This window comes from Caloenas nicobarica, chromosome 19 (assembly GCF_036013445.1).
Source record: "Caloenas nicobarica isolate bCalNic1 chromosome 19, bCalNic1.hap1, whole genome shotgun sequence".
NCBI classification, from domain to species: Eukaryota; Metazoa; Chordata; class Aves; order Columbiformes; family Columbidae; genus Caloenas; species Caloenas nicobarica.
The window spans coordinates 2492703-2505725 of NC_088263.1; the positions used below are offsets into that span (position 1 = coordinate 2492703).

At 47.2% G+C, this 13023-nt stretch overlaps 1 protein-coding gene across 1 annotated transcript in view; it reads left to right on the forward strand.

The window, feature by feature from the left end:
* Positions 1–12537, forward strand: part of LOC135996398 (discoidin domain-containing receptor 2-like) — a 35870-nt gene extending 23333 nt beyond the window's left edge. Inside the window, 8 exon segments of the mRNA XM_065648323.1 lie at positions 299–456; positions 695–890; positions 2079–2323; positions 4671–4792; positions 5155–5352; positions 6914–7148; positions 8573–8722; positions 10073–12537. Coding sequence (XP_065504395.1) covers positions 299–456; positions 695–890; positions 2079–2323; positions 4671–4792; positions 5155–5352; positions 6914–7148; positions 8573–8722; positions 10073–10213 — 1445 coding nt within the window. The 3' untranslated portion in view covers positions 10214–12537.
* The last annotated feature ends 486 nt before the right edge of the window (positions 12538–13023 follow it).

Here is a 13023-nt window from a genome sequence, read left to right on the forward strand (position 1 = left end):
CAGTGAAAATCTGAAAACTATCTGCTCTAACACAGATCCATCACAGGAATCTATTCCAACGCTAGGAACAGTCTTTGATTGCAGAAGTCCTCTGTGTGGTTCTTAGCTATGAGCCTCCAAAATGAGAATTTTTAATTAGAGCAAAATCTGAATGCAGCTAGTGTTAATACTCAGGAAGCTGCCCGAGATCTTTTCTGTACCAGCCAGTAGGAAGGAACATGTGGGGAAGTTAGGCAGCACAAGGAACGACCTGTGCTTTGTTAACTCCAGATTCTTCTTCATTCCTCTATGACTGCAGAAACCACATCTTCTGTAACCAGCACCTGGATAGGAGAGAAAGCAGATGACTCCAGTACATCCATCCTCGTGGGCTGCCTTGTGGCTATTATTCTTCTGCTCCTGATGATTATAATCGTTATTCTTTGGAAGCAATATGTTCAAAAAAGGTTGGAAAAGGTAATACAATGGGGCTACTTTGCAGACACAAGTTCAATACTAAGCATTAACCATAATGAGCTCAGAATTATGTGGAAAGCACAGGCTTTCCCCAGCTCCACAGAGCAACTAAAACTCTGTTCTCACAGCAGGGAGGATGCCAGCCCTATCCAAGATGTTACTGGAAATTGGTGCGGTTGCAGCCAATGCATTACTTAACAACCGAGCATTGCCTCAGCATTTTTGTTCTGTTTCGCAGGCCCCACGTCGAATCCTGGAGGAGGATGCCACAGTTCGCCTTTCCTTCTACAGCTACACCATTGCCAACAACCAGACCCAGATCCACCAGTCGAATCCCACCTACGAACGTGCTTTCCCGCTGGATTTGGAATATCACCAGCCAGCTACGCTGCTCCAAAAGCTTCCAGAGCTCTCCCAAAGTGCAGAGGATTCAGGTAATCGTCAGTCTCCAGAAGTTATGCGTTTATTCTTTTACTGTTTCTCTCAGGTTTTAAAATGTGCCACTTCTGAGTGTCGAAGTAATCTTTTCTGACTCCCATGCAATACAACGTGAACCCAGGGACCTGAGACACTATTCTGGAGCTCTGAAATATTTTAGCATGTAACTTTGGCAGGCGGATCACCGGCCCCACTAAAGGGTGGTGGCCTTTTGTTGTTCTCTTTGAAGCCTGTGTTTATATGTTAGCCAGGTCATCTTTTAGGAGCTGGTTTTGACAATCACACGTTGTTTGACTCATCAGCCCCTTGGCAGTGGAGCCACTACCTGCAGCGCTCCTGGACTGCCCAGACTGGCTGCTGGAGAAGACCTTGAGCACCTTCTCCTGCAGCAAAGGCTCTTTGAAATTCCCTTGACAAAGCAGAGGGAAACACAGCAGAGAATTGTCAGTGGTGCCTTGGCTTCCAGCCCCTGGGGAGCTTTTGGATGCACGCAGAAGGGAATGTTTCCAACAGTATTTTGTACTCAGTGCTGACTAGTGAATGGAAAGGCAGCACTGCATTTATCAAGCGCTGACAAGTTGCTAAGATGCAGCTCTGTACTACACAGGGAAGCTGCTTTGGATTGAGCCAGGTTTTGAATTTGAAGCAGAACAAAAGTTCTGTGTAATACTGACCGTACAGGGAGTTAACTATAAAGAGCTATGCACACGATATTTATGTGAAGAAACTCTAAGAGGTAACAGCATGCTAACAGTCACAGTCAGTTCTTGTTGCAAAGCGAATCCAGAGCAAGTGTGGTGATGCAAACAATGTCCCTGCGTCAGGTAAGGGCAACAGATCATATTTAGGATGAATCAGAAACAGGAAATCACTTTAGACTCATCCCTGCATGTCTGGGCAAGAATTTTAGCTCATAACTGGACGGAGAGGCAGCTGTTTAACATGAGTTCACTGGCACCTCACAGGTATTCTGGTGCCTGCAGAAACGTGTATTGCTCTGGTTTAAGCCCTAGTGAAAACAGAGGAAAGTTTTCCGTCTGGACATACCTTGGTAGAGGCGGCAGGTGTGCAGCTAGGCTGAGCTCCAGAGGGCTGCAGGGTGGAGGAGAGCAAGCTGGGCCGTACTGGTTTTAAAGGAGTGTGTCTAATTCGACCTGTCTTGTTTTGCACTCACGTCCCCTTAGTGTGCAGTGGGGACTACGCTGAGCCCGACCTGACCAAGTCCACTCCTCACCAAGGCTTTCAGAACAACGTTCCCCACTACGCCGAAACAGACATCGTTCACCTGCAAGGTGTGACCGGCAACAACATGTACGCAGTCCCAGCCCTCACTGTGGATTCTCTCACCAAGAAGGACATCTCAGTGGGTGAATTCCCTCGGCAGCAGCTGCGGCTCAAGGAGAAGCTGGGAGAAGGGCAGTTCGGAGAGGTACAGCCATTCCCTTCCACAGCTCCTCCAGCAGAAACGAGTCGCCTGGCACAGTGAAACTTCTGAGCTGTCTCACTGGCACTGCTTCATGTTTGGGGGCTGAGGGACCTGCGTACCAGTAATTTATTTAATACCTGTCTTTGCTGTTGGGGAAAGCTGCTGTCCCTTAGGACTGGCTTCAAAGAGCCCTGTTCTACACCTGTGAGGCTGCTGTTTGGTACCACATGAGTCTAACAGATGAGCTTTGCGAAGTTCTTCTGTCTCTGTCTGTATCCCTATTTATTACCCCACAGAAAAGGCCTGGGGGTGGGAATTCAGACTGTTGCATGGCCGCTCAGGGACATCTTGAACACGTGGTGGCTGTCACCCACCTTGAGGCATGTGAATTTGGAAACTATAGCAGCAACTCCAGCTGAGACAGATTGATCTGAGCAGTAAAAACAGCTTCCACGTTAGCATGTGGAGGTTCTGGTGAGGCTCTGCACGCTGGCCCAAGCAGAGACAGATGTTTCCCAAGCACTGTGGTGCCCTCACAGATTCTCCAGCATTGCTGCTTGCTCAAGCCCCAGTTTGTGTGTGTCAGAAGCCTCGGGCAGCATGATACGTACGTCTGTCATCTGCCAAGCTTTCTCTTTACTCCTTGAGCTGCTTTTGAGCTGTGAATGCTTTCAGCTCACCTTTTCTTCTCTCCCTGCTTTGTTTCCACGCCATCCTTTGTTCCATGATGAGCCAAATCTTCCCCTCACCTGCTCCCACTCTTCCACTGTCTCTTCCCAGCATTTGCTCATTCACAGCCTTCAATTCTACCTGTTTGCTACATCTTGTCTTGGGCTGCAAAAGTGAAATAGGCTTTTTTCCCTCATTGTTTTGCTTCTGGTTTCTCCTCTGTCATTCCTGTCCTTCTAATAGCTGTCAAAGCTTTCTCCTCCTCCTCCTTTGTGTTGTCAAACAGCAGCAGCAGCCAGGCTCCCCATCTCCATTTCAGAGACTGATTCAGAGCCTGTTCCCTTCCTCACATCACAGGCCCTTTCCCTCGCTTCCACAAATCTGTGGCATCACGTTCTTCCTTCTCACCTCCTTAGTTTTTACCAAACTGGTCGTCGTGTTACGCTCTGCTCTGCTTCTCTGGCTTGGTGTACAGTCGTCTAGCAACATGGCTCACTGCCTTGTGGGTTTTTTTCACCTCTCCACTCAGAGCTTCCTTCCATTTCAAGCCTTTTTTTCTTTGCTCCCAACCATCCACTCCCTGGACTTGATGACACATTACCTGTGCTTGTAATACATGCGCTCAGTACCACAGCTCCCTTTCCCATTTCTAGTCTTGTGACTGTACTTTCACCACAGCAAATTCCATTCTATATGTAACTGCAACAGCATCTTCGTACTTCGGTTTCCGTTCTGGGGGTTTGTCCCCTTTTTCTATGCTGTCTCCTCTTTCTCCTCACTGTGCTTGTCCAGTAAGTTCTTGTGTTTTCTTCATATAAAATTCATTAAGCTCCCATTACATTCCCCTCACTGCTGCAAGTCTTTGCCTGGCACATCCAGTCTGCTCCCCTCCTCCAGTCCTTTTTTCCTTCCCACACACTCAGCTCTGTCTGCTTTCCCCACCCCAGTTCTCTAGCTGAATATACATTCTGATAAATTCCTAAGTCAATGTCTTGTCACCCATTTCTTACACGACCCCAGCAGTAATTTTATGTCTTTATTCATTTATCTGAAGAAACTTGAAATTCAGTGTACGCTTCAAGAGTATTCATCTTTGGGAATGTTCATGGGTGAGGTGTTTACATCACACACGCACGCTTTTCTTTTTTTTTTTTTTCCTGGAATTAGAGGACTTCGTAGAGCTGTCTGTAGCTCCTGGATGCTCCTCAGGTCAGTTAGAGCCCGGCTGCAGGACAGCTCTGTGCCCGTCCGGCTGCTGTGATGCACTGTATGTGTCAAACCTGCTGCAGCCCTGCAGTTCGCAGGCATGTGCAGAATAAAGCAGACAGCTCTGGGTACGGTGACCTTCCTGAACATCTCCAGATCTTGCTGGGAGAGTTGGGCTTCCCCAGTAATCTACTGCCCCAGTCTGCACACACACAGTACATTTGGTGCGTTGGGGTCACATCAGGCTGCAATCCACATCTGTTCCTATGTCATGGACTGTATAGTGTGTGTACATATTTCGTCCAGGATCTAGAGCCGACCTATGGGATATTTCCAACCCAAACAGCATCACTTTCATTATATCATTCACTTGGTCATTCTGCCAGCAGTGCCCAAACTGGTGACCTCCATGTGAGGTTGTTTTCCTTCGTTTTTCTGCCTGTACGTGCTCCCATAGTTGTCTCTGCCTGCCCAGGTGCACCTTTGCGAAGCCGATGGCCTGCTGGAATTCCTGGGGGTCTCGTCTACAGAATTCACTCACCAGCCAGTGCTCGTAGCAGTGAAAATGCTGAGATCAGATGTCAACAAAACAGCCAGGTAAGCGCATCCGCAATGCCGACCGCCTGAGAAGGAAAGCGGATGCTCTCTAAGCAACAGTTCCACGTGGGTTCACCCTGGTGACTTCTGTAGGAGGGTGTCATGTGCCTCTGTATGTTCTATGTGTTCTCGTAAAGAACAGGACACATACAGAGAGAGGGGGATAGGAACAGATGTAATATCAAACTGAAATGCTGTATGAATCCTGTTTGCTGGGGAAGGGATCGATGTTGAACCAGCTTTCGCTCTTGCTTTGTGCGGATTTCTAAATGTCTCCGAACAGGGATTTCCTTACATGCTACTTCTGCTTCCCTTAGACAAAAGAATAGTTTAGGATTCAAACCTGTTTTCTGTTTCACAAGAAATGATTTCCTGAAGGAGATCAAGATCATGTCCCGGCTGAAGAACCCAAATATCATCCGGCTCCTGGGGGTGTGTGTGCGTGATGACCCGCTGTGCATGATAACGGAGTACATGGAAAACGGAGACCTCAACCAGTTTCTGTCGCAGAGAGAGATCTACAGCAAATTTGCCATTTCAAACAATATTCCCTGTGTCAGGTAAGAGGAGCTGCCCGTATTTGGGACGAATCAGCAGTACAGAGCTACCAGTTTAAGCTGCTGTGACCTTCCTCCAGCCCGGCCGTTGTCACAGCACGTCTGTGGACACGACTCCTGCTTTGCGTGGGAGGCTGCGACTGTGACCCGTTCCGGTCACCATGACTATCTTAGATGTATCGTTTACTGATGTGATCCTCTGGTTACGTTAGTGGGTTTGCATCAGATATTAATATGGGAAGGCGGTTGAATTACAGCAAGAATTTTGGGATGAAAATCAAGAATGTCTCTCAGGCTTTCAAGATGGTTCATATGTTCTCTGGATGTCTGAAAAATATTACATGAGGAGTTGAGTGTGGAGCTTCACTAAGGAAAGATTTCATCGCCCAACAGAAGGAGAATATTTGGCTAGGAAAACCATTTTCTGTCAGCAGTGGCACTTATCTCTCTCCTCTCTGGAAGGATTAAATCTGACATAAAAACATCTCTATGTTGCAGAAATCCTTTCCTCAGAGGAGAGTTGTATGTAGGACTAAGGTATTCTGCTCAATAAAGAAGCCTGCACTGATCAGACATTGCTGCATTGCTTGGCCTTTGGCACATACCCTCGCAAAGGATTAAATTTATTTATAGTTCAAGGCTGTTAGGCAGAGTGAGTTCTCAGGGATGTGGGTTAGTGCCAGGGTTGGGTTAATGGTTGGAAAAGACGCTCAAGATCATTGAATCCAACCCAAATGATTCTGTGATCATTAAATGCATTTCATTATTGTAATTTAGATAAGAGTGGTGCTTTTCTCAGTGTCACCAGAACACAAAGAGAGGAAGACTAAGACTTTCTTTTTCTGAGCTTTATCAGAGAAATACTGTGAACAGTGTATTAGATCTGTTGTGACAAATGCTTGGTTGTGTGAAGTGTTGAGCACGCGCTGTGGGAAACAAGCTGAGCATCACAGAGTAACAGTGTGCGAAGAATGCTGAACGTCAGATGGTCCAAATTCTGCCTATCATGCAAGTTCATTAATATCTTCATTTTGCTACTCAAGGAATTAATATTACATTAAATGGAAAATGCATCTGTTTATATTTTCAGTAATATTAAACATTAAAAAAGTAAGCTGTCTTTAATGTTAAGTGACATTTTAATATAATCATGCAATAGTGACAGTGGTTGAAATACCAGGCTAAGCAGTTTAAAATACGAGATTGTGAGATTGTACAGCTTAATTTTTCACATCTCTCTACAAAACGCTGGTGCTTTGATGCATAAACTCTGTGAAAATCTTGAGATTAATGCCTGATACTAAAAATCTAAAGGACGTCAAACTCTAAGGCCCTGAATTTCAGGGACACCTAGTCTGTTCTTGCTTAGTGAGCTCAGGAGCTTGGCTTAGCCTGGCAGGTGGGATGTTAGTGCCCTGAAACTACACTTTAGTTTCATTGTTCTGGCAGAAAATAAAATGACATTTCACTGTAACATGTCGAATATGAGAAAGAGTTGAGTGTGGGGAGCTCTACTGATTTTTTTTTTTTTTTTCCCCCTTAATTTCGTTCTCTTTTCATGCAGCTACTCTAACCTGCTGTACATGGCCACCCAGATCGCCTCTGGAATGAAGTATTTAGCGTCTCTGAATTTCGTGCACAGAGATCTGGCAACTCGCAACTGCCTGGTGGGGAACAACTACACCATCAAGATTGCGGATTTTGGCATGAGTAGGAACCTTTACAGCGGGGATTATTACCGCATCCAGGGGAGAGCCGTGCTGCCCATACGCTGGATGGCCTGGGAGAGCATCCTCCTGGTAGGGGCTGCACAAAACCCCCTGTTTTTCTTTCCCTTTCTCTGATATTTTTTTTTTCCCCACTGTGCCCCTGAAACACTAACACGTGTACGTGTATCAGTTCTCATAGCATCAAAACACATGCTACAGGTGGCCCCAGGTGAGATGTCCCTTAAGTCGTGTTGGATGTAACTCAGATTCTGGAAAATGGAGCGAGTCCTTGCAAATACAGCAGAGATCATCTGGTGTATAATTTCTGTTCTGTGCCTGGCGTTCAGGATTCCTGCTGGAATTGGACGGAAATTGCCTTTCTGGGCTTATTTCCCCAGCTGTGAAGCTGAGAAGGGCAGGGACAAAATTTCACGAGTTTCAAGTGGCAAGTCTGGTTTTGAGGTTGAGGTTTGGTTTTGTGTTTAAGGGTCCTGCTGTCTCCCCTTAGGAGATTGTTCAACAGCCCAAACACATCCAGTTTGGAGGCAATTGCTTAATATTCAGCCCAATATTTCTTTCTTGAACTAGTTGGTGGGATTCATCCAGTTATACTTTCTTATAACACCCCCTCTGAGTACCCAGAAAAATTGTAATTATCACCGCTATAAAGGCTAATAGGCCTACGCTTTTCTAAATTCACCCTATTTTCCTGGTTATAGCTGCATCTAAACTATAAATCTCCGATCTTCCCTGTGTGAACATCTTCCAAACACTGGCAGGCTGCTGGGGTTGCCAGATAAGCCTGAGCAGCCAGGGTCTTGGATGTTTTCTGCCCAAACAGGCCCTCCAGCCCCCGATTGTTTCCTGTTATTTTTTCTGAACAGTCTTCAGTTACTTTTTATTTCTTCAGAAACACACTGTTCCAAACACGGCCAGTTTGGGCACATTTTTCGAAGACAGGAAACAGAGACGGCGAGCAGACTGTCACCGACTTCTTACGTGTGCAAAGATCGAAATTATCTTGGCCTTTCTCTAAGAGTCTGGAGTCTGCTTTGGCTCTGCCGGCCCCCCCGAGGGCTTCGCATCCTCTTCAAAGGCTTTTCTGTGCTGCCCTGCTAGGTTTTGGGTGGAGGTAGGCAGCAGCTACCACTCCCCTGCCACAGCCCGCTTTCCTATGGCTTCAGATGAATACAGGCTTCTCAGGAGGAACAGAAATCTCTGGTTTTCTCTGAAACTTGCTGCTTGTTTCCAGAGGTTTGCCCCAGTGAAGGCTGTCCCTTCTTAGAGCTGTCCCCCGGGTCCCACAGAGGTGCTGCTCCTGCCCCACAGCACAGCAGTGTCCTACCTTGGTCCCTTTGTGTGGGTCACCCGCTCTGCTGTCTCTTTTGGAGCGTGTTTTCCCAGGGATGCATTTTACATCCTTGTATTTAGCTGCCGAGAGTGTAGACTGAACTGGTTTTTGCTGCATGTGCACCGTGAGCAACCTGGGCTTCCAACATCCCTTCTGTTCACAGGGCAAGTTCACCACAGCCAGCGACGTCTGGGCGTTTGGGGTCACCCTCTGGGAAATGTTCATCCTGTGTAAGGAGCAGCCCTACAGCCTCCTCTCCGATGAGCAAGTCATCGAGAACACCGGAGAGTTCTTCCGCAGCCAGGGCCGGCAGGTAAGAGCAAATGCTGCCGCTCCTCCCATCACTGCCCTGCTCGCGTCCCAGGGATCTGCACAGGACCGTTCTGCTGGCCCTGAGCCATCTGCAGAAATCTCTGCTTCTGTTACTCATTTTTTCCAGTGATTCCTGCCTCCTCCCCTTCTTCCAGGCTCATTCACTGGCTTTCCTCTCTTGGAGTCCCACTGGAAGAGCCTTTGGCCCTGCCCAGTGCTGCTTCCTTATGAGCTGCTTCTGTTTCGACCTGCCCTTGATGTGCTGTCCTCCTTAGCTTTTCTGGGCTCTTCCACACAATCCTTTTGCTCTTTTCCTTTTTTGGATCTTTCTCCCACTGGCATTTTTTCTGAAAGATGAGGAAGCACTTACTGGCTGGGGTGGGGAAGGAGAAATTGTTAGTGCTCAGGGGTTAAATACCCCTGGTAGTATCTCCAAATAGGCTTGAGAAGCCTTTGACCATCTCTAGTTGCTGAAGGGCTTTTCTGTGTCATTGTCCTCTCTTACTGACTCCCCAGCAGGACAGTGACTCCCCTGCTGGTACCTTCAATATGCTCCAGTAGACACCAGTGATGATGCTGGTGTGGTATGGTGTGAGCTGTGGGGTTGTCATATGCAGGGACTGGAGTTGGACTCGATCCTTGTGGGTCCCCTCCAACTCCGGACATTCTATGGTTCTATGATTCCATGCTAAATAGAGCAGGACAATCCAGCCCCTCAGTTTCGAGCATCACTGTACCCCAAAAAGTGCAGTGACAGTAGTTTGTTCTCCCAAAATTCACCTTTTAGCATCAAACAAGTTAAAGGATTAAGGGGAATAAAATAATGGGAGACTTTATTCAGTATCGCCTGCATACTAATGTGGAGAGCCTAAAAGATGTGTATTGAAATGAGAGAGGAAAAAAAAATATTCTGCCAAGCTGTGCTTTAGATTAAGCTCTAAAAGGTGTTTTTTCTGTTTCTGCTAACAAGCTGTCACGATGCTTAGAAAGCCTCTTGGGTTGTCTACGGTGAGTGAAAGTATTTGGATTTTATTGTGGTAAATTTGGGTTTGGTTTGTGTGTTGCTGTCACTTGAAAGACAAATCTCTCAGAGGCATTCATGTTTCCTGGAGGACAAGGGACTGTTTTGTGACCAGCTCATCAGACAAGTTGGCAAAGCGTCCACAGCGCCATTGGAGATGGTGTCAGAGCTCCATCCAGACTTCACTGCCAGATTCACGCTTAATGGATCTCAAACGCTGCATGATGGCTGTCTTGTAAACCCAGAATGGAGCTGTTGGTGTCAATTTACTAAAGGTTCCGTTCTCTGATGAAAAACCCACTGAAATAGCTGTATTTTTCTTCCTTTCAGATCTATCTCTCCCAGACTCCTCTGTGTCCTAACCCTGTGTTTGACCTGATGCTGAAATGCTGGAGCAGGGATATCAAAGATCGTCCCACTTTTGACATGATTCACCACTTCCTGCTGGAACAAATGGAATCAAACATTTGACTCCAGTGAAAAAAAGAGACAAACTGTTGAGAACAGAGTGACTTTGGTGTCTCCTTGCCTGTACCTCATGGGAAGACGGTCAGGCCACCTTGCTCTCCTCCCTTGACTGTTCCGTATTTAAGTTGAGACGTCCATGGCAGCTGCTCATTCTATTGGCCATGGTCTGACACGCAGGACCAGAGGATCTCATTTGGTTGAAAAATCATCTCCTCTTCTGAATCATTTCCTGGGAATACTGTGAGAGGGGTTTTAGTAGATACCCGTACACCTTTGGGCGAAATGAATGAGTAAAACTTTCCGAGGGACTCGGAGCTCTCTCCTGGGTGGAACAGAAGGTACCATTGGTGAGAGCACTACCACTCACAAACAGATGTCTAGAAGTAGAGACTTCAGTCTTCTAAAACTATTCCATTAACCAAATGGAAGTCTTGTGCACATTAGCGAGTGTTTCTGTATGCTCTTGCTACAGACGATATGTATAGTGAGCGAGTAGAGGTGTGTAGAGCTAGAGAGTGGTTTAACGGACTTGAACTGACGGAGCTGGATTTAGCAACCCCTTGGAAGTAACGCTACCAGGGTCTACAGAGGATGCTGATACACGAGTCCAAGATCATGTTCTTTTTTCCTGTGGTTGTTAAGCACTGCTTTTGTTCTATATGTGCGTTTTCCCCACACTGGATTTTTTTTTTCTAGAAAAAAATATTTTGAAAATGAATGTTAAAGGTCATAGGAAGGTCGTTGCGGTAGAAGATCTTCTTTTGACCTACAAATTAAGGCTAGGGTAGGGAGTTTGTATTGAAAAGTAGCTGATACTGTACTACTGTCACTATGTAGATTTATTAGCCTAATGAACTTGTAGCCACAATGGACTGATGTGCAATTAATCCTGTATAAGTACCCATTAATATGAGATCTCTAAGTCAGTGCTGTTACATGTGCAGAGGGAACGTAGACGGGGTGAAGCTGAGAGGGGAACCCGCTGTGTCACTTGTCGCAGGTCCCGCCAGAGGACAAGCAGCAGAGTGCGGGCCGTCCCTGGCACACGCGTGTGCGCTCACACTTGGACACGTTTCTCGCACCAGCGGCTCCTCAGGTCTGCAGCAGGGTCGGTGCTGCCGGGTGGGCAGATGCGCTTCGGCCCGGGCTCCTTTTTCGCCGGGATCAAATCTGGCGTCAGGAGATGGGTCTGACGTGTCCTCCTGGTTTGGGTTTGTGTTTTATTTTGGATGCTCCCTGCACAACGCAAGACAATTTACTCATTGAACTTGGGGTTGGGTTTTGTTTGTCGTGTCACAAACGGCTCATTCTCTGGAGGGTTTTAGAGGGCTCTGAAATCCATTTGGAGTGAGTTAGAATTCAGCTCGTTTCTACAATAAATCCATTGTGGATTTACCAGGTGCCTGGGGGAATACTCTGCTATTCCCTTTCTAATTGTTTAGCAAGATACTTAGGACCAAACCAAATATTTCTTAAGCTGGAGAAGATGAAAGCTCAGCGCTTGACGTTTTTTTTTTTAAACAGCATCCAGCATAGCATATATTTCCAGTAAAGATTATAAAGATAATTTTTATCTTGGCCACAAGCGTAGTGTGAACAGCTGTCTGTGCTGCAAGCTCTGTAAGAGGGCACTGCTGAGGGAGGGAATGTCGGAACAGTTGTAATATGAGGATAATTGTTAGGTCGAGAGGAAAAAAAAACCTGCTTCTGAATTGGCAGATGCCAGGATGGGGCATTATGTGGCTGCGTCTGCTCCCCGGACGGAACAGCCTCCATTGTGAAGGTCGCAGCTCGCTCGGCAGCACCGTGTGCCCAGGCTGTCCCGCTGCAGACCCAGCCGGGGGTTCCCAGCCGCGTGTTGGTGTCTCCATCCGAGCTGGTCCCCTGAGCCTCCTCTACACGACAGGGAGCTGGAGGGTCTGAGTCATCTCCCTGCGAGAGCCACGCGGGCCCAGGTGAATCTCCCCCCCAAATGGGTGTATTTTCCTCCCTAGAGGGGCCTGGGGTGAGCTGCGGTTAGCCTGGAGCTGGTGACAGGGCTCACAGCCAGCGTGGTCCCTGCTGCAACCCGGTGACACTGCTGGTTGGCAAACCACCCCTTCGTATTGCTGGAGTATTTCTATCCTGTCCCAGAAAATGAACCCGAGTCATACACAGCTGTGTGCAAGGTCTCCCGTACTTCGGAGTGTAGAGATACCAGAGCGCTGTAACATCGCTGGGATGGGCTTTGTCTTTCTGCTATGTCAGGACGGGCTGTTCCTCCATTGACATGTTGACATGCGAAGTTTCTCTCATATCAATAAATTCTAATGATAACCTTGATGAAAGTGATTTTTTTTTTTTTTAACCCACGTGTCTGCACTGGGGACAGATATTTTTGGTCTGGTTATTCAGTAGCTCTTTGGTAAGTCTGTGACCCCCAGGTTTGGAAGGAGCAGCCGCTGGCCATTTAAAGGAGTGAACTTTGAAGGGAGTTTCTGAAAATGCTGGGTAGATGCTGATCTGAGTCCCCTCAGGAGCCAAGGAGGGTGATGGGACCTGGAACAGCCTGGGATCGTTGTTTGGTGCCATGAATACAGTGCTGCATTTCAGTAAGCAATTTTTTTTCATGTTCATATTAAAGATCTAAACTGCGAGGGACCTTTGAATGTCTCTAATCCGATTGTCCACTGAAACCAGAGTTAACTTCAAAGCTGCACAGGGCGCTCTGGGTGTTCCCCAGCTGAGCTTTGAAGATCTCCAAGAATGGGGATGCCACGGAGGCTGAGCCTCTCCCGTGGGGGAGAATTTTCTCCTTGTGTCCAGCAGAGCTT